Source organism: Anopheles funestus, chromosome 3RL (genome assembly GCF_943734845.2).
Source record: "Anopheles funestus chromosome 3RL, idAnoFuneDA-416_04, whole genome shotgun sequence".
NCBI lineage: Eukaryota > Metazoa > Arthropoda > Insecta > Diptera > Culicidae > Anopheles > Anopheles funestus.
Window position 1 is genome coordinate 786,349 of NC_064599.1, and position 21,442 is coordinate 807,790.

General features: G+C 46.0%; 2 protein-coding genes across 2 annotated transcripts; one reads left to right on the forward strand and one right to left on the reverse strand.

The window, feature by feature from the left end:
- The first annotated feature begins 729 nt into the window (after window positions 1-729).
- Window positions 730-20,722, forward strand: LOC125768680 (uncharacterized). Its single transcript, XM_049436690.1, has 14 exons — window positions 730-928; window positions 4,949-5,951; window positions 10,779-10,849; window positions 15,302-15,399; window positions 15,470-15,822; window positions 15,899-16,177; window positions 16,272-16,343; window positions 16,625-16,684; window positions 16,759-16,842; window positions 16,910-16,963; window positions 17,032-18,526; window positions 18,593-18,792; window positions 18,871-19,022; window positions 19,116-20,722. The coding sequence occupies exons 2-14, from the start codon at window positions 5,765-5,767 to the stop codon at window positions 19,740-19,742; spliced, it is 3,732 nt and encodes a 1,243-aa protein (XP_049292647.1). The 5' UTR covers window positions 730-928; window positions 4,949-5,764; the 3' UTR covers window positions 19,743-20,722.
- On the reverse strand, window positions 11,959-15,136 carry LOC125768682 (uncharacterized). The gene is made up of 7 exons (XM_049436693.1): window positions 14,870-15,136; window positions 14,568-14,809; window positions 14,266-14,497; window positions 13,962-14,198; window positions 13,650-13,897; window positions 13,209-13,570; window positions 11,959-13,143 (listed from the first exon to the last, which is right to left on the reverse strand). The coding sequence occupies exons 1-7, from the start codon at window positions 15,069-15,071 to the stop codon at window positions 12,048-12,050; spliced, it is 2,619 nt and encodes an 872-aa protein (XP_049292650.1). The 5' UTR covers window positions 15,072-15,136; the 3' UTR covers window positions 11,959-12,047.
- Window positions 20,723-21,442: the final 720 nt, after the last annotated feature.

A 21,442-nucleotide genomic window follows, 5' to 3' on the forward strand; every position in this document is an offset into this window, starting at 1 on the left:
GAGGAGGGGGTTCGTCGCTTATTACAAGTCGCTCCTGTGGCTCAAAATAGCATACATGTATTACGTTCAATAAAGCGGTATGACGATGGATATTCTTCTTTCTTACAAGTGAAAATTGCCAACCCATATTCGGGAGTTCGGTGTTGGCACTTGCAAAAGATTTACTTTACATACACCCCTACCGCTTATTTGAAGCCCCCCGAAAGCTCTGGGGCTTCGATGTGCGGGAAAAGCTTCCAGTTAAGAAACTGGTTTCGCTCGTTATGGTGCGATGATTCGTACCCGTCGCCAGAATATGGCAACATCTTTGGTAAAGGTAAAGGCGCTGCAAACGCACGCTGTATGTAGTTGTTCGATCGAGTCACTATGGGACAGTCCTAAAATCTTTGGTACGCTTTAAAAATGAATTAAGTTGCAGAAAATTATAACTTAAGCTCGCCACTGCATTAATAGTGCTAGTTAGAAGAAGATCATTTTTTATATTCACGAACGTTTTACTGTAAAAGAATTCATAAGTTTTCATGCTTTCTGCAACATATATTGATATAATAAATTCTACGTCCTTCATGTATTGTAATATGATCATAATGGAACTTTTACTACACTTGGTTACTAAAGTTGGGTATTTTTGTGCTCTTTCGCTCCCATAGTGCTTACAACACAAGTTCCGTTGCGAGTATGCTGTGTCTATGTCGTCTCGGTATCATGATCATCATTTCCAACCGAGCTTTCTTACCGTCGACAGTGTACGTTGTTGTGCTGCGTCTTTTCGTGGGAAGCGGTTGAAATCAACAGCGGGCGGTCAATCCCACCCCTACACGCGTTCCAGTCGCAACGAAACAGCGCAGACGCATTCAGACCTTCAAAATCCCACTCGACACGAAGTGAGTTGGAGTCGTCTCGTCCGTCCATCAGCGGTTAGCTACAGGTAATTTGGTTGAATATTTTTGCTCCCGGAAAATGAAACGACACAAGAAGAAAAAAAAGCAAGGCATCAACACAGTTGAGGCTTCAGGTGATTACGATCACCGATCTGTTGACCAAACACTTGAGAGCAGCAGCATCTCCCAGGTCGTGAAGTGCGCGCAACTGTGTGTTCGGGTTTGTGTTAGTTAGTGTGGCTTGGTGCTTGCTGTTTGGTTCGGATAGTCTGTTAGCGATGGTATGTACAGGGATCCAGTTCCCATCGACAAAGAGTGCCTACCCGTACGCGCGCTTTGGTGTGTAAAAAAAAGGAACACTCCGTCCAATTCACCCTTAGGAATGCCGTGAAAGAGTGGCGCGCTTGTGACAGCGGATTTAAAATGATCGCTTATAGCGCGTGCGTGAGCTGTATCGTTAAATCCTTTCAACAGACAGAGACTGGTTCAACAGACAGGTGCATTTCAACGGCAATTAACACCGAAATCGATCTAGGCCCAATCATTTGCTGGTGTGATTGTGTTGAATATTAGCAGCACGTGAATCAAAAAAGGTTCGTCGCTTAGTCGGTGCTGCAGAACAGATGCATTGGTGGCCGTTGCACGCGCAAGTGGTAGTGAGGCATGTGCTGTTGTGGCATGTGCGAAATTCATCGATCGTTACATCATCGATATTTTTAATGTGACGACGAAGACGACGTTGGTGAATACCTCGGTTGGCAAACCGAAGCCCAGCTTGTGTGGCCTCACGATCATCAAGAAGATGATGGCATGATGGTGCGATGGTTACGATCTCTCTTGTGTACATTTCCAGCACGAAAACACGATTTATACATGCAGCCCCGCGTGTTGCTTTAAAGGTGAACAGAGCAGCGGCAAAAAATGAATGATAAAAGCCTGAACATAGCAGTCTGCCTGTGTACTGTCTGTGAAGTGGAATAAGCATCTGAAGAAGCAAACGAACTCTCCAATCTCGTATGTACAATTCGAAACGGTTCGCATCCATCGGCTTTGGATGAAGTAGCATAATGGGATGAAGAGGAGCATAAGCGCATCTTGTACATACGGATGGATGCATCACATGCGAACACAACATCACACACAAACACGCGCGGATTACGTGGTCGTATTTCGTTGCTTTAAGTGCTTCCGCGATCGTCCACCAAAAGGTTGCTTCGGTTTTTGGGACACCTATATGTCTCAAATGCTGAAACTGGCTGAATTTTTGGACGGACGATTACTTTAACAATCCCGCTGATTGGTATGAGGTGATGCACCCTTGGCAGTGGTGAAAGTGGCTTACAGTCCCTGCAATCTCAAAGATGTCACTTTACCGCACCGGCAGCTCCGTTCCTTTGGTGACTTGAACGAACGACCAGTTTCTCTCAGTTGGCGCAGTTGTTATTTTTGGTGGCGTTCGAAAACCCCCCCCCCCCCGAAAACCTTCCCTATTTTCCTCTTTATTTTTGGCTCGATGGGAAACCTGTTTCTTCTGGTCTGTTGTTGCTGTTGTTGGACAGTTTGGAGAGTGTGATGGAGAGAAGAAAAAAAAACTTCGAATAAAATTCCTGTCCAACGCTATAGCCAGGTTGAGGTGTAGATGGTGCAAAACTTTCACAAAAAAAAGCCAAACGATGACCGGTTAATCCGGCCGGCCGGTGGAGTTCTATGAAAACCACCCCCTTTTTTCCAATCGTCCCCGTTTTGTTGTTATTCCACTGGTCCATCTACCGTCTCTCCTAAATAAATATTAATATTCTAATGAGCCACAACACATCGAGACAGGTTTGGTTGACGGTGCGCGAAAGCCTGTTTTTGTGCAGTTTCGTTCACATTCCCGCTGTAAATCGACCCCCAACGCCCGTTGCCAGTGCTTCTGCCATCGTTCCCAAAGGACAAGCCTTAAACCTGTGCGCTCACCGCTCCTAAAGAACAACGTGTGGAATTTCTCAACGGTGGGAGAACTGTTAGAACAAGAGCCAAGATCACGTAATTAAAGAAAAGAAAAAAACTCCAATGCGAGAAAAATGACAACTGCGCAGCCTTGAACGCCTTCTGGCCGATCGGACTGGCGCAGGTTCTGATTGGTTTCTCTTTCGCTTTGCACTGTTTGTTTGCGGTCTAATACGAGCGCGATCGTGATTCTAATGCTAAAGGCATAGAGTAGATAGAGTCTCTCAAACGCAAAACGTTAATACGTTGAATGCGGACTATTGCAAACGGAATTTATCTGCTTGCTTTTATTGGTTTGTTATTGCGAGATGTGAGTAGCATTTTGATCCAACAAAGCTGTACGTTTTGTAGCTTTTCTAAAGCTCTGTGGATATAAATCTTGTTACGATTAAAATGAGTTCAATTTGTTTAAAAATTGTCAAGTTCACAAGGTAGCCTTTGTTTTCTTTAAATTCTGTAATTAAATTGAATTCCTGTGAAATCTAATTGATATAATCATTACACATCTATTCTGGCATTTTAACAACGTCATGAATTCCATCGACCTTGAGACGGCGCTATCTATTTTTCGAATTATCTCCCTCACTTTCACTACGGTTAAAAATAGCTTTCCGAATGAAACGGCCACCTGCTTTCCCAGATTTTCCTATTACGGAAAAATAACGTAATGTTCGTTTTTCACCGCGTTACGCAATACACGCGTCTTCCGGCTCTCATTAGTTAGCAATGGCAGACTGGCCAGGTTGGAAGTTCACTTTCCCTACGTTCCTAATTAGTTACCCCCATGTTTTGATCAGCTTAAATGCATGATCTTCGCACATCCCATAAACGGGAGAGCTTCTTTAAAATTTAATTTAAAAAAAAAACGAACACCGTTCGCCCCATTTTGGCACCCTCTATTTGTACAACGAAGTACTTTTTGTTAGTTCACCAAATTTAATTAACAGCTAAAGCTTCACATCAAACATGGCGCAACGATGATCAGATGATGGAAGTGACCCCGTGCACGACAGAACGCACGACATTGCAACACACAGTGTGCGCGCACCTGCTTCAAACTTGATTACCTTCAAGCGGGTTGTCAGCTCCCGCGATCTCGACGAGACGGAGATGACAAGCTCCCAGAAGAAGGAAAAAAAATACGTTAACCGAAGTGAGGTTCTAATGGCGCGAAGGTAGTGCGAGGTGAGAGGCCAGAGCGTCATGTGAGCCGTTCAGATTCACGATGAACGTTCGTTTGTTTGAAAGTGGCATATTTTTTTTGCTTTCCTTCCACTGCGATGACGTGAGCTGCAGCCTAAAAATGGAAAATGCAATCATTAAGCGAATCGCAATGCTACTGCTACACAAGTTCCGGTAGAGCACCTGACCAGACTGTGGCCGTGATGCTGACTGATACGTACGCGATCGTATTTTACCGCATCGACACGTGACCGGTAAAATCGGTCGACAGGTCTGATGGAATGTTTGCTTCTCCTATTTCAGTAAATGATGCTTCTAACCGAAACGTTATACACGTACCGTACAAAGTGTTTGGGAGCCGGAACCCTACTTGTGATAGGGCGCGTGAATGATAGTGCAAAAACGGATGTGGCAACTGTCAATGTGCTTTTCGGCATTTGATAAATAATTTCCGTTCGTTCGTGTGTGCGTTTGAAATGGAAATTTGATTGGAATATTTGAATTGCATCTGCTCAATCACGTTTCGGTCTGGTAGAGTGTGAAACTTTCCATCCTTAACCCGAAACTGTGCATTCGGACGAAAGATGGAAAGTGAAGCGAAAGACATTACCATCATCATCATCACCATCTTCATCATACACATCCTTCGGCAAAATCGAAAATCAAACCAAAACAATCTACTGCCGATGGTGAAAAAAAAACATGGTGCACGAATCCTGCCACGGAATACAATGAACTTGCCGGGCTTGTCGCGTGTACTTATGCACCGCGCGTTGCACTCTTTCGTTCGTGTCATGAATTTACATTTTCCGTTCGCTCGATTTCCCCATTCTTTGTTCATCATTGTTGCGCTTACGCTAATCTCTCTTTCTTTCCCGTCTCATTCACCACAGATCACATGCACACCGGTGGCGTCTAGTGTCGGATGGTGCTGATCCGACGTTGCTGCAGCTGCAAACGGTGAACCGTCTACCTTTCTCGGCAGATGGGCGGCAGCTGGACTGCAAAACTGCTGCCGACGTGTGGTTGCACAAACGGAAGGCTTCTTTGAAGTTTCGTCGAAATTTCTTCGTCCAGCCACAGCAACAGCAATACTGCGCCGTGTTTGATCTAGTGCATTGTGGCTTGAAAGTGCATTCTACACCGCATTTACCGTGAAGCAACACTTCACGTCCAAACAAAGCAATCGCAAATTAGCCAACCAGACCAGCCGGCTGGTGTTGGTGCGCGTATCCCCTCCGGCGGTTGACTTCTCGCGATAGTGATCGATTTTTTCGACATCATTCCTCGTCGAAAGCAGTTCACGTGCCGGTGCAGGTAAAGTGAATTTCTATTTCAATCGGTGCGTGCGAAACCAACATAACAACACAACGCAACGCGACCATTTGCTTCACGATCGGTCATCAATCGATTTGTTCGTTTGGATGATTTGTGGTTGTTGATCGGTACGCGGGCGCAGTTAGCATACACAATTCCGTGTTTCGTGAGTGTCAAAAGTAAAAGTGGTCATAATTTTACACGTCCTATGGGTGTGCGAGAAGCAGCGTAATTTTGCGTAGGTTTGTGTGCGCATATTTGGGAGCAGTTGTCAACAGGTGTTGTGAAAGTGAAGTCCTTTTTTAAAAAAAAAAAACCTATACGGAAAGCATACACAATTTGTGGTGAAAGATATTAAAGTGAGTCGCTAAACGATCGTAAACAAATACAAGATGGCGCGCGGTGTCGGCCCGGGACCCGGTTTGCCCGGGTTGGCCAGATTAATGGTACTTCTGCTGTTGCCGCTTCTACACCTCGAGGCGGAAGCACATGTCGCACTAACGTTTCCGCCCGCTCGCAAGTATGATTTGGACTTTCTGGACAACTCGCGCACGAAACCGCCATGCGGAATGCCGAAAGGTAAGCTACACCAGTTAAGCGACCTTAAAAGTGAATATCATTTCTCGTCGGTTGAAGCTGTGGCCGCACTAATCTCAGCTGAAAAAGAGAAGAAGAAAGATGAAGTTGAGAAAGTGATTTCCTTCCGATACCCACAAGGCCATAGCGTATTGCCAGCAAAGAGGCATTTGACAGGGTCAATGGACGATTCCGTTTCCTCCGGGTTGAGATTTAAAATCGTTTGCGTCGGCCGTAGCCAATGACAACCATCCGTGGGATTAATTGTACACACTTGCGTTTGGAGCTCGGTTCCAAATTGATGCTTTTCGCAGACGTTGCAAGATGGCTTTACTTTCCTTCCGAAAAGACATTCCATTTCTAACGCATACTTTTCACCACGTCTCTGATCGAGGCCGAAAGTCGATATGCAAATATAACTTCATGCACGGTGAGAGTGGTTTGACCGCTTCGATGCGTCCTCCTGGTGGGTTCGCGTGACACCGTGGGCTACTTTCGTATGGCTCGCCCCAACTTTGGGGGGATTAGATACGGTGGGGTTTTTAAACAGGTTGAAGATCTGGCCGAGTTCCGCCAGAAGGAAATCGGTGATGATGATGATTTTCGAAACGGATATCTGTAATTTAAGCCTGCGTGTCTCTCAATTGTGCGCATTAAATCGTTTCATCTAGGAAATCTTCTCGCCCAGACACGGAAGCTTTAGATAAACTCACGGGGCATGATTTTTTAGTTCGATCGGCACAAAAAGCACGGCAAAGCACCGACAATTTGCACCGTGACCTATTAAGTGCAACCGGTCTGCACCTACCTGCTGCACCGAAGCAGCTGACTTCGACCAATTGCGGTCACAAAGTGGGTGCAGCCTGCCTGCATTCGTTGTTCATTAGACAGACCCTGTTTTGAGTGCGAGCGCCCGTTGTAGCTTTGCCATGCGATAAAAGGTTTAGCGGGTGCACACAGACCCGTTATCTGATTAGTGTTGCCCTGGAATATTTAAACCCCCGTGAACTCCTTCATACATTCCACGGTTAACCTGCACTCGGTCCGTATCGTCTCTAGACGCTCACGTACACCGCCGTTTTGGTTCGAATTCATGACGAGCTCAATTATATTTCGTAATCATTTATTTTCCAGTCCCCGCGACAAGAGTGTTCGGGAGGTAATTATAAGACTTTTTTTTGGTGACTTTGTATAAGAAAATATCTTCGCTTGTCTGGCCATGGGTGGTGTGCGGGTAAATGATGTCGTTTTAAATTTTCCATTTTCTCCGACACGCTGCAACTCATTAAGGAAACTTTCTTTTTTCCGCTACTGCTGTTGCTGCTTCTCTGCCAAACGATCGATGGATGGACGGCTAGGAATGCTTGGAAGGGTTTAGTGATGCATTCATCTGTTTTGTTTTTTCCCCCATCTCATCATCGGCACAAGCTGCTGATTGAACAGAAAAAACGACGGAATGGTGGTGATTTATGATGCGAACGAATTGCGTTACAACACTTTATGATTCAACGAAAAGCGCCCGCTAGCGTCACATTCCATTCACTCGATCTTCCGCTCGCTAAGCGCTAAGCGCTGGCAGCAGCGACACAAGACGCTGCCTTACGATCAAATCCCGTGGCAAGCGATCACAAACGGGGTCAAGAATCATGAACTTCCAAGAGAGTGCGTTTCTGCGACGGGGTTCGTGTCCTTCTACGGGCTAGAGCGTTGAAGTCTTTCGTTTATCGAATCACATCAAACTTCAAACAACTTTTCGGGTAAGATGATGAGAACTGACGAGCTTTCGAGTGGTGCTTTGGTGGCAGCAGTCCATTTCCAACGATTCAATTGATGGTGAACGCATTTAATGACCGTTTGCCCGAATTTCACCAAGGTCATACATGCGGGCGAATGAGAATCCATTGTTTTTATGCACAGTGCGTGCTTCCACTTTCGATAACATTTACTCGCAAAGCACCTCGTGCTCGGTAATGGTTTAAACAGAAGACAAACATCTGCACTCAATTGATATGGATGGAGGGTAGATGTGCATCAGCAATGTGTGTGCGGTTTTTTGTTTTACGATCGTGAAATTATTTCGTATACAGCAATGCTCGGCACTCGGTACGCGTATGTCAGGCACGATCATGTTGCATGTGAAGTTTTAAAAATATATACGATCTGAGGAACTGTCTTCAACAGCCGGACGACGACTTCATTTGGCGCGCCAAAATGTTAAATGTATCAACCTACGACGCACAGGTACGGTAGAGTTGAAGGCCAAAGGAGTTCCTCGCGTTCCGAAGCGGTGTGCGGTTGTACTGGTGGCGTTTGTGTACAGGTACACAAACCAACGGTTTGGAATGCAAGATCGAATGTAGTGATTGGTATCCAATGTGATTGCCCGAAAGAGGGGAGCCAATAAATGCGCTTTGTGGTATTGCAAATGCGTGTGAGTGGGTTGGTTGAATTTGATTGGTAATGTAAAAGATTTCAGTCGAGACTCGAGACTGCGTTGGTGAACGATCTGCCGATATTCTAGGAGGGCTATGCAGTAGTAAGAGAGGAAAAGTAACAGAAAGGCATAGAAAGAAACGTTTGTTCATCGGTCACGGTACACTTTGAATCCATAACACTATTTGCTGCCTAATGTATAGTAGGTGTGACACAAACAAAATGAATGGCATTCTAACAAATTCGCTGATAGAACTTACTAGCTAGAAAAATACCACCAGCAAAGATTGACAGTTTAGAAGGCCATTGAAGGTTTACCGGGAGAGCTATGATAGATTCAAACGATTCAATCATAAAGTACAATATAAAGTGGGCTTTAATATGCTATTTGATGTGTGTATGTGTCAGAGACTATTAATAGGAATTAAAAGTAGCATCTGCTAAGGAAGCTTTTATTCAAAACAAAATATGCCATAAGTAAACGAATCATAATCAAACAAAAAAATTGTGTAGCCCACAAATAATCAACACCGACAAGCAACCGTTTGTAGTCAATCAACATTCTCCATCGTCCAACAAGTTTTCTCGTTCCGGGACGGGGGTTCCGATTAAACCGATCATAAATCATCGCTTGACGGATCTTCACCGTTCCGTTCAACAGCAAAGTACGCAAAAAAGCGGGTGAACGAAAAAGAAAGAGAAGCTAAACAACTGCCGGCCCGTCGTACTGTCAGATCCATTCTCTCGCCATCCATCCGTCCGAAGACGATCCACGGTTTCTGATGCCCCGGGAAGATTTAAGTTCCATGCAATCATCCCCGTTTCTACGCGGGCGATCCTTACCACGACTGTCCGACTGACCTTCAATCGTGGTTGATTCATGCCACTCGAACCAGTTCTCGGCTTCATCATTTCGTGTAGGCTCATAATTTGCGGTCGTGTTTGTTTTGATCACCTCTACCCATTACCCATCATTATGCTTGGTTTACTTTTCCTCACCAGCGTGGCACCGTAACTAGATGAGGTAACGAATGCACAGCGTAGGACCAGATTGTTTATTTTATCTCTCCAACAATAACAACTTGATAATGTGCGAGTCCATTTCGACACCGCACTTGATTGCTCGTACGAATTAATTCACCGTTGAAACGAAATAAAATGATGCGGAAAATGTGCGATATAAAACAAACCACAAATACGCGCGGCTAGGAAAATGTTTTCAAATGAAAACCGAATCGAAACGTCTAATATGCGTTAGGCGCAACGTGAGCAAAGATTAAACATGTGTACAAGAAGAAAGGGAAATGTCATCAGGAAATTACCGTCAATTGAATTATTATGAGTGAGTGTCATAAAAATGATTACGCTGCAGCTACTTGTAGGCTGCTCCATACCAACTGCAATACCCTCTTCAGAACAGTATGTTTTAAGTACCACGCTTAGTAGTGCACTCCTCAGTAGGTCAGCTTCCGCTGACGCTTTGTCAATAAATGAGTTCACCTTCGCAAAGTGCACGTTCCGGCATTGAATTAATAGGCGAATAGTAATTGCTATTGCACGCTACCACCAACCAACCCACCTATCCAAGCTCACCCACGTGCTTCCGTTTGGAGGTCACATAAAGTGGGAGTCATTGTTATGCTGACAACCTTCATCTGACCAAGTACTGCCGTCCGTAAACATCATCGTAATTGATTGGTAGCGGTCAAGGGGGACCTAAGCATAATTGCTCTCTCGAGGTGTGATTCTTCTATGCCTCTGGTGTTTAATGTTGGAGGTGGAATGTTAAAGAATCTTAAGATGTTTAAGTGCTTCGGGAATGAACGAAGTGTTTTGGCAACCAATACCCATCCATGGAAAGATGGAACACACCTACACGATCAGCTGAAATCGCCCGCGTCCCCATCTAGTTGAGGTTGATTATAAATTCCAAAAAGTGCGCAACAATGCATCATTCCCAATTGCAGTTCCTTTGCATTCCTAATGGAATCATTTGCCTGTGCATTCTGAGCTCGCTTTCTGGTTCGATCGGGCGCGTCGGCGTCTTGTGCAATCGAACCTCGCCAATGTGGACTACTAGCGCTGCGATGGTGTGCTTTGAATTTCAAGTTTTCCTTCACATCGGTTCGGTGATGCAAATTATTTGTGCCTTCACGGCAGCATGAATCATGGCGATAGATCACTTCCGCAGAGAACAAGAGAAAGACACGGTTCATGGTAAAACAATAGCATTGGTGTTGAAAAATACAGTTCCAGCCGCTCGTGATCGTCTCCACCACAACAACATTGGTGAAGTATGAATGGCAAGGGGTACATAGTAGAGGGATTTTCTTTATACGCCATTATGTTGCACACGATTACTCATCTTTCTGTCTCCCGTCTTGGTTTCCGTTTCAGGTTCATTGAAAACTTCGTTCATCGAGGGTAGCACCTTCAACGTTTCGTGGCATCTTGCCTATCCGCATCGGGTAAGTAACAAATGGCTTATCGTGTTGGTGGGATCGCTAAACACTGTTTTAAATTGGTCTTCAACGAATTACAAAACCAAATTCCAAAGATTTCATACTCGAGCTGTTGTGTTGCACAAGTCACACAACTATCAGGGTCAGGTTCAGCAGTAGCTCGGGAAAAGGTTAAATTTCAGCTTGCACTTTGGTGTCTTCCCAGGGTGGTTTTATCTCACCGGTTAACGGGTTCAAATCTTGAGACAAACTGCCCCATAACGCTTGGTACCTTAATTTCTCCCCACAAAATCCGATTCGATACGACTCCCAGCACCAGTTCCGGAATTATTTCGGGTACCGGCAATTAGTGTCTGTTTTACTGGTGCAATATATTTCCGTCAGAACCTTTCTCCCGCGATTTAGTGGCGTTACGGTTTTCGTTACGGTTCTTCTGCGCTGTTGTGACCGGCCCGTTAAATGTCATTGACAGGAGCGATAGAGACGCAACAACAGAGTCAGAATGGTTGCTAGAAATAGTGTCCCAATTCTTCAAAGTCTTCTACGTTCGTCGTTATTTACTTCACGGTTGACTCGCATTGTTTCTCGTAATAGTATAAAATATTTACATCAACCATTACAGCTGAACATTCGTACCGTTAGGGATGATTTGAGAGTTGAAAGCAAGTTTAAGCATAACCTGAGTTCACACCTTGCCACCATTAATTTGAGCGTTTGTGGGACCAAACAGTTAACAACTTTCATTCAAACCCAGGCGTAAAAACTGACGTTTTAAAATAGTTTTCCTAACAGTACGTTACGATTTGTATCCCCGAACGCACTCCGCATGTTAGGTGTGTGATCATATACGTAATTATCACGACCGTGTTATGCAGCATCGGCTTTAGCACCGGCGAGGTTTTCATGTTGGCGTTCAAATCCAATTATCGATCGATTGGAAATTGGTATTGGAACAGCGCTGTGGCTTCGTAACAGTTTTCCTTTTTATCCAAATTAAATGATCAAGCATTACGAAACTGGTCTATTTTTACGTCCCGTGATATTAAATGAACCCATAGTACGATGGATATTATTTTTAGCTATGATTTGTTGGTAGTAGAAATAGAACACTGAAGTTTTTAATTTTTTGGCTGGCACATATTTTTGTGAATCTTATTTTAACTATCACGGCAAAACTGTTATCTACATCGCTACGTGAACTATACTAATGTGTCCAAATGAGCCGAACTCCCAGCAATATAACAATGTTTACAGTGTAGCTACCAAATATTGTACTTCCGCCGTTAGTGGGCCCCGGTGTTGTCGTTCGTACGGGTGGCTCTATAGTGCCGATGGCCGAGTTGGCCTTCATATTGCATCCACGGAAGAGACAAACCTCACAACCGCTCGCCGTACCACACACTAGCTCGCGTGCCAACGTCGAACACTTCCGCACAGTGTCGCCGTTTGACTGCACGATCGTGTAGCACTTGTTGGCAGTGTCGTATGTCGAACATTCGGGAGCTGTGCCTGTCTGGGCAATCGTACAGCTTTCGCCGTCAGTGCGTGAATCACACTGGAAACAGGTGAGTGGTGCAACAGGATATTGTACGGTGTTGCAGTTGTTGGTGCGCGAATTACACACGAGACAGTTCTCACCACGTGTGCAAGCACTTTGCTCACTTGACGCCAGATCGCTCATACAGCCGCGTTCAGTTACACCGTCGACCAGCCGGCTGTAGCACTGAGAGTTCGCGGGAATGGTGCACGGTTCCGGTGCAACTTGCGTTGCTTCACTGCGACAGAGTGAGTTTAGTGAGCTGCGACACTGTACACAACTGCCGGAAGTGCTATAGGCCATTGGATCATTACAGCCCGATGTGTTACACATTTGACAACGTCCCGAACATGCAGACAATTCGCTGTCTGTTAACGAGCTGCGACAATCTAATCGAAGTAATTGACCGCTCGAATCCGATTCCAGCAGGCAACGGTCGCCGGCACGATACTCTGGACAATACTCGAGTCTTACGTTTTGATGTGACACACAAGGTGCATCCACGCACCGATAGCATTGTAATCGATCCGATGGGAAATTGCCCACATTGCACCGGTTACTGGTGCAACGTTGACAAGAACTACCGGCTGTAATAGTACACTGGTTCGACACATCTGCAGGAAGACTGGCAAGACATCCGCGGCGTGTGGTTGTCTTTTCTCCACTCGTTATAACGGCCGTAGCACACGTGGCACACTTTTCATAGGTTGTCAATGCTATAGGATTCGTGGCGCATCGGATATCCGTCGCAGAGTCACAGGAACTGAAGCAAGAATACAAAGCTCGATAAGTGGAATGTCCGTTCCTTCCCAAAAGCCTTCTACTTACAGACATTCGATGTAGTTGAAGTTAACTTCCGCAGCGTTACAATTATCACTAGAACAGAATTGGCAACGGTTCGTATTGTTCGCACAGAAGTTGCGTTCTAGTTCACTCAAGGACGATCGGCAAGTGCGTTTGCGTGTTCCACTCTGTAGCAGCTGTACACAATCATCCCATGGATTGGGACAGTAAGCATTAGCAGTCGTACCAATTGTACAGCGTCGACGATCGGTTGGGAAAAGGTCACCATTACAAGCTTCTCCGTCATTCTCGATGTTACAGGTCGCACAGTTGTGACCGTCTGCAGCACAACCAAGTAGATCGGATGCGGCACTAATGCATCCTCGCTCAGTAACTGATTCACCAACCTGTTGAGATAGCACCAAAATATAAACTAGAGGCTCAGATCTTTCCAGGACAAGGACAGCTTTCCTTATTTTCACGTACAATTTTGGTGTAGCATTGTGCATCGGAAACATCTGTGGATGGTGCTGGACATTGCACAACGGTAAGAGCACCACTGGCAGGGGCAATGCAGTTAGTATCTTTCACGGTGGAGCAGTATCCACAGCGGTGATCGGCCCGGGACTGTAAATTGCATTCCGACTCACTGCAGACAGTGCAATCAGGTTCATTGCAAGCAGCTTTCTCTGCTCTCGTCAGCTCTTGCGTACAGCCACGGCGTGATGGATTAACTAAATCGAAGTAATTGAGGAATTGTAACCATTTTGGTTTGCTGTAACGATTGCACGTACTTACATCCGCTAAACATGCCGTAACAGTCCTCATCCGTGAGCTGACAACTGACAAGATGAACGCTCGACTTAAGACAGTCGGCTCCATCGCACTGATAGCAACTTTTGGTGACGGCACTAGCGCTAAACGGTACACCGTTGCAGAGCTTCTTTCCACAGTAGTTACACTGGGACGGATTGGCTAGACAGTAAGCCGCGTCTGCAGCCAGCATTGCATTTTTACATGATTTCATGACGTTGCCTGTGATTGAATTACGCGCTAGATTAGAGAGGAACATGAACAGCTAAAATCTAGGTAAGGTACACACCGTTTGCTCTGTGCAAGGTGACACACACATCCTCCACGTCATCGCAATAGACCGAGGAGCTTTCGTCCTCATTGCAACTGACCGCATCATCACACTGAACGCATTGGATTCTGTTGGCGGGGAACTCGTTCCGATTGCACCCGTTTCCAGTGCAAGTGGCACAATCCAATCCAGTGCAACCGTCCACATCACCTTGAGCGGTAATACAACCACGTTCGGTAACACTACCGATCTGTAGAGGGAAGATACCGAATATTTGTAAATGATGATAACAGCCATATAAGTAGCACGACGTTTAATACCACTCGACTGTAGCACTGTGCCGCCGTCAAGTCGACGTTGGATGGAGCGGGACACTGTACGGCAGTCAGCGAGGCCGGATTAGTCAGACAGTTCGAATCGACAAGTGAAGAGCACACGGCACATTGATGCCTCGGACTGCCAGCTTCATTGCATAGATCTGCCGTGTCGCAAAAGACACAATCGTCCCCAGTACACGTAGCCACCTCGGTTTGCTTGAGACATCCACGTTGTATGGGCAAAACTAAACAAAAAATGGGCATTACAGTGTGAACTTAAGAAGGACATTCCTGCGATCGCTTACGGCTGGTTGGGTTGTATCTGGTGAAGCAGCGATCATTCGAATTCTCACAGGTGATCGTAATACCCGCCGTGGACACACGGACACAGTTCTCATCCTCACAGCTGTAACATTCTATCGCGTCGACTGTGTCACGCGTACAAAGACAAATTACTGCAAGCACTAGCACCACCGCAGACGTACGTATCCTTCCGAAGGACGACATCGTTTATCACAAACTATCAGCAAAACCAAGACCCTCCACACAGAATCGATTTCCCTGCGTAACAGCTATTTATAAGCGTAATCATACCACTCGATTGCTTATCTTTTGGGTGTGAAGTTGACTTTTCGATAACTACCAGAGATGGGCTTTCATTCCAACTTTGAGGCAAAACAATTGAAGTGAGTGTGCAAATAGCATTTTATCCATTGTCTGTGTGTTTCTTCCTGCAGGGTGGCTTCCGACTGGAGATACTTGATACGAGGGAGAAACCAGTACTGAACCTAACACCAAGCAGCAAGGAAAAGCGTTTTGTGCGTGATGATGCCACGTAAGTATGGAGTGATCGGTCTTGCCTTCCTCGGTACGATTGTGCTCAATGGCGGTTACTATCTTTACAGTGCTCAGCAGTTCCAGGTATCACTTCCAAGGAACTTCACCTGTCGAGACTGTACACTACGGTTGGTCCGCCAGGCTGACGAATGGGGCGGTAACTACCGATTCTGGTCGTGCGCCGACGTGGATGTCGTTCCAAGACGCGAACACCACGAAACCTGCTCCGGACATGGGAAATTCATCGCACGTTGTAAGTGTGATCGTAAGTACTACGGACCACGGTGTGAATTCTGGGATGAGTGTGTTACGAATCAGGATTGTGGAATTCAGGGTACCTGCGTGGACTTGGGCGGAACCGCACTGCCACGTCGCCAATGTTACTGTCGGTTGGGTTGGTTTGGACCGGGATGTAACAAGAGTAAGTATGCAACGCACTCAAGCTGAACAAATGAATGGATTTATGATTGTTTAATGCTTGTCAACCTTCGCCTTAGAATCGCCCATTAAGTCAACCGATATTGACTACTCAGTGTACAAGGCGAAAACACTATCACCGGACCTAAACGTCTATTGGCGTGTGCTAAAAGAGCAAAGTGAACTAGAAGTCATTCTCAAGGTGAATGGTACTTCCTGGGTAGCGTTGGGTTGGAGACCACGGAAACTGACCGCAGAATGTAAGAACTTCCCGCTAATCGCTGCACCAGGAGCTGCTGCACCATCGGAAGCTGGAGTTGCCGAACCGGAACCGGCGAGCGAACCAACATCTGAGCCAGGTACGAACCAGGGCAAACCAACATCTGAGCCAGGCATATAAAAATCGATTGTTACTTCATAAGTCAACAATGATTGAATTGTGTTTATTTCAAGAACCCAACTCTGAGCCGGAACCGGGAGCAGAACCAGCGGCAGAACCGGGTGCAGAACCAGGCGCTGAGCCGGGTAAGTTTTACTTCGACCGTTATCGATAGGCAACTTATTTAAAAAGTAGTCGAAAGGCCACGTGCTTGAGAGTAATTTAACGTAACCTTGTACAAATAGCAAACTCATATGAGCGTCATAACTCATCGGGGTTTGTTGTTTATTGATTCATTTGTTGCTGAAGTGCAGTGTAAAGAAAAGCGATTGTGCATCAAATGAGTCAAAACATGGCATGGACTTAAGCATGTTGAAGGATGTTTTTTGTTAAATTTATCTTTTGTCTATTTATCGATAAATATTAGAGCCCAAGTCAGAGCCTGAGCCTGCATCGGAACCTGGAGCAGAACCTAACGCAGAACCAGGTTGGAAAACTAAGTTATAAGTAAGTTTATATGAAAATAAATATATTAATTTTTACATTTCTTACTCCAATTAGAGCCGAAAAGTGAACCTGAACCAGGTGCGGAACCAACCTCGGAACCGGTTAGTGAACCATCGTCCGAACCCTCGTCCGAGCCAGGTAATTACACAAGAGTGTTTATTGAATTGGAGATAAAATTGACACATTGATTGTGATATAATTCTAGAATCTAAAGCAGAGCCAGAGCCAGAACCAGGGGCAGAACCTGGCGCAGAACCAGGTAACGATGATTATATTAGCAGGTTCGTCTCTTACCATGGTTAAACTAATATGCAATTATTTTTGTAGAACCCAAATCGGAACCAGAACCGACTGGAGAACCAGAACCAGAGAGTGTTACCGAACCCACTGCAGAGCCGCAGGGTCAGAGTTCGAAAAAATCAAAGCGTGCTGCTGCCACAACCCCTGCCGCAGAACCCGAACCAGAACCGAAAACAGAGCCTGCCTCAGAGCCAACTTCAAAACCGAAACCAAAACCAACGGCAGCAGCAGGTCCGAAGCTGAAACTTAATCCGTATACTCCTCGCCACGACTTTAACCCGATGGACTGTACCGACATTGTGATTGGTACGGCTCGTGGTGACAACCATCGTGTTTGGGATTATTACACCCGTGATCGATCGACGCCACGGATGGACTCTTTCTGGGGTGGCAAATCGGACCTAACGGCAACGGGAGGATTTGAGCGGGACGGTGTCACGACTATTGTGTTCCGTCGGCCACTGACTGCAGCCGAACCAACCGATCATTCGATTGTGGATGATCTAATGCATGTGATATGGGCACGCGGACAGGAACCGGGTGCTTACGTACATTCGCCACCCTCCGGCATAGAGAAGGAGATGGCATCGGTGCGTGAATTCTATCAGCCGGATGAGCTGAAGTACCATGGACATCGTATGCAGCGTGGAGTGACGCAGATCAACTTTCTCGAAGAGGAACGTAAGGTGCCGGCCGCGACGTCAGCTGCGGGAGTCACAGTAACACCGGAAGGAACGGCCACTAGTGGTGATGGTGTGATTGTACCAGCTGGACCAGTTGGACATGAGTTGGACAATGAGTGCCACGGATTCTACAAGTACCCGCGGACATGTGATCCCGAACAGGCCAATTGTGAGTACTTCCTCAGCTGGCAGACGGTGGCGCGAGGTGAAGCGGTACACTTCCATCTGGAGACGAAGCATACGTCTAGCTGGACAGGTGTAGGTTTCAGCGATGACCAGCGCATGTCCCAAACGGATGCAATTATCGGATGGGTGGATATGAATGGGCGCCCATTCTTGATGGACACCTGGATCAATGGCTATTCGGCACCAAAGTTGGACGACCGACAGGATTTGTACAATGCTTCTGGAGCTATCCAGAACGGACGAACTGTACTAGACTTCACTCGTAAGCGGATCACTGGGGATGAAAGCGATCTGGCATTTGCGGAGGACCGCTGTCTATACATGATGTTCCCGATTGAGGGTGGTTTGTTTAATGAGGTTAACAAAAAGCTCGGTAAACACGCGTCTGTACCGGTTGTGACAGATACACGCGTCTGTATCAAATCGTGCGCGAAACAGTTCGAGCAGTTGCTAACGGTGCCTGCCACACCAGCACCGGACCGTATCGCTTATGGAGCGTCGATCAAGCTGACGAATCTGGCAGCTGGTTTCCAAGTTCCGGCCAGTGGTACACCGGAGCATCGTGATCTAGCGCGGTCAGTTAGAGACACGTTCAACGGCGTGCTGCGCGAGGTGCCCGGCTTTTATCGAACGGATGTGCAGGAGTTTGAGATGTATGCTGATAGTATTTTAAATGGCAATAAGCCCTCTATGCTAATGTGTATCTTTTTACTTACTAGGGACGCTGATGGTAGTGTTGTAGTGCGGATGAATATTCTGGTCGATAAGGAGCTGAAGGATGGTACTAAGAACCCGTTAGCTGACGATCCGGCTAAACTGGAACTGACCCTGCACAATCTAATGGTGAACAATCTATCGTCGGGTAAGGTGGGTGCGTTATCAGTTGATCCCACTTATCTGGAATTCACTCAACTAGAAGGTAAGTGATCTGTGTTCTATACAGCGATGTCTAAAAAAACAGATCACTGATTCGATGCATATTTGGGTAATGTTATAGGGCAAGCATCATCGCCCAAGGAGGAATACGATCTTTTACCGGCTGGTGTACGATTGTATCTGATTCTGGGATGCATTGCTGGTCTGGTATTTATTGCCATCGTTCAAGCGACTTGCACAATCATTAAAACGCGAAGAACAAATCGACTCAAGGTAAATAAAACACGTTCACCGGTTCACCAGTTTCTCATCTATGTCATCGATGTCTCATCCACTCCCTATATCGATATGCTTTTCTTTTAACAGGATCAGTTGATCCCCAACTCAGCATGGAAGGATTACTCCTCAAACACTAACTACGCATTCGACAATTTTGAACCTGAATCCAAAACACACCACAAGGGACGTTCATCGGACCGTGGGTACAGCAATGGCAACAGTCAACAGACCACCTTGCAGATGTCGCACTCGCCGAACAAGTCGCAGTACTACGAGATCGATCGTACGGACGGAGGCGGAATGCCTACTCACCGAAATGGTAACTCTGGATATCCGTACCCATCGGGACAACCGCGCCACGGATACGATCGTACCGGAGATCGATCCTCGTATGCCGACCGGGCGTATTCGTTGCCCCGTCCTATGCATCAACAGCAGCAGCAACAGCAAATGCAACAACGACATCATCAAGAAATGCAATCACGACCCACAAGCGACTATTACACGCAGGACCGCCGTGGCAAATCGCGCAACAGTGGTAACCATTATTCGGGTAATGGACATCCACATCAGTCTCAGCATCAACATCAACAGCAGCAGCAACAGCAGCGACCAATGCCGGACTCTTCCGATCTTTACTTTACACCAACGCAACGAAAGTACTCCGGGGAGGTCGTGCGAGTGTTTGTCGATTACAACAAAGATAAGAAGTAAAACTCCTCGGACTACAATAGATCAAAATATTCGTCTTTTCGGTGGGAGGCAAACCGATTATGGCATAACTTCCTTCTCGACAACATTCTTGTCCTGAGGAGATGTTAAGATGTTCAGTTTATACCGCATAAGCTGGACAGTGTGACAGTTACGATCCTGTAACTCCCGTTTCTTTCCCACGTATCCTCCACGAAAATCTGTCACTTAGGAAGGATGAAGGCTCACCATAAAACAAACGCAACTAAATACTCCTCTCATACGTGACGAGCTGCGGACGAGCGAAATTCGTCCATCTCACACTGTACATAATATGTGTTTACTATTCATTTTTGTGTCTATTTCTTCTTTAAACCCCCTCGTAGCGAGATCCATTTTGTTTAAGTTAATGTTTGTTTCGGGTTTTTAATGATGAATTTTATGTTGATACCGTGTACAATGGAAAACGCGACGCTGCCATGCTGCAAATAATGCAGAACCCAGTCCATGCCAGTGTCTATCGTTTCTTTTATTGGAGTTTTGTTTTATTCAGCTGTTTCAGTTTGCGACGGCGTACGGCGATGCATAGGACGTTTGTGAATATGGGAAGCTAGTGTCTTCCAGAGAGAGGAATAGAAAGAAAGAGAGAGAGAGAGAGATTAGTAAGAAGGTAAGGAGCGGATAGATATTTCCCACCGTCAGATGGAACCGGTGAAACTAGTAAGGGATTTGTAGGATATGACTTGTAGAAAATACCTTCTCTTAGCTAATCGAACGAATAGGTAGATGACATGTGGAGCGCGCTGTACAGCGGACGAAACAATCAGGGCGTACCATAAATGCACCACAGCTCTGTTTTCCCATGCCGAAAAAAAACCCGTCCGTAGAAAAACGAACGAAGCGAACGCGGGCCTCCATATTTTAATCGCTTTACCAGGAACAATAGAATGGTTTAAAAAGAAACAGTAACAATAAAAGAAGAAAACCCCCGTACGAAAACCAAACACACGCAATCGGTCGTTGTTGTTTTTTCGTCTTTCTTTCAAAGTGGTGTGTGTTCGTCTAATTAATCGCTCTGCAATCTCGCCGAATATTGGAGTTTCCTTTTTTATAATCTCTCCTTCCATCAATGAGCAGTGTCGCTTTGATGTTAATGTTGCTTCCCGCGCGCGTGTGCACCTTTCTTGTATGCGTTTTTGTTTGCTCAGAAGAAATGAAATCGATCGTACTCAGCGTGGAGTGATCTTACACCCAGCGACAGCAGGTAAGGGTACCCCACAAGTGGCGCGTAACACTATCACGCATGATCGCTATGATGACGACGAACCGTACAGTGGAAGGAGCTGAGTTTGGCTTTAATTTATGTCGCATGGTGCGAGCGACACAATCTATGCCTCCTTTGGTGGCAAATCGAATTACGCAATCGCGTGGAATGCGTACCACCACGTTATCCCGGGAGTTTTCTTTCTCCTTTCTTTCAACCCGAAACAGGGAATTGGAACAATTGAACTGCCAGCCTGTTCGATCACACAAGCGAAGTAGTAGTCATCATTCAGCCACGATCATGTATTCACCTTCCTACCGATGTACCTTGACTTACGTTACGTTTTATTTAGTTGATTGCTCGGCATTCCTTTTCTAGCAATCCTCCCTATCGAATAGGTGGTTAGTAGCGTTGCACGCCCCGAAAGGGAAGGCGCACGAAGAGAAAAAAAAACAAAAAA

Excerpts from the sequence above, each read along its gene's own strand:
- LOC125768680 (XM_049436690.1), top strand. The coding sequence starts at position 5,765 with ATGGCGCGCGGTGTCGGCCCGGGACCCGGTTTGCCCGGGTTGGCCAGA. Across the intron at positions 16,344-16,624 it reads AGAACCAGGCGCTGAGCCGG|AGCCCAAGTCAGAGCCTGAG; the intron begins GTAAGTTTTACT and ends GATAAATATTAG. Across the intron at positions 16,685-16,758 it reads AGAACCTAACGCAGAACCAG|AGCCGAAAAGTGAACCTGAA; the intron begins GTTGGAAAACTA and ends TACTCCAATTAG.
- LOC125768682 (XM_049436693.1), bottom strand. The coding sequence starts at position 15,071 with ATGTCGTCCTTCGGAAGGATACGTACGTCTGCGGTGGTGCTAGTGCTT. Across the intron at positions 14,199-14,265 it reads CACCTTGCACAGAGCAAACG|GCAACGTCATGAAATCATGT; the intron begins GTGTGTACCTTA and ends ATTCAATCACAG. Across the intron at positions 13,571-13,649 it reads CACAATGCTACACCAAAATT|GTTGGTGAATCAGTTACTGA; the intron begins GTACGTGAAAAT and ends CTATCTCAACAG.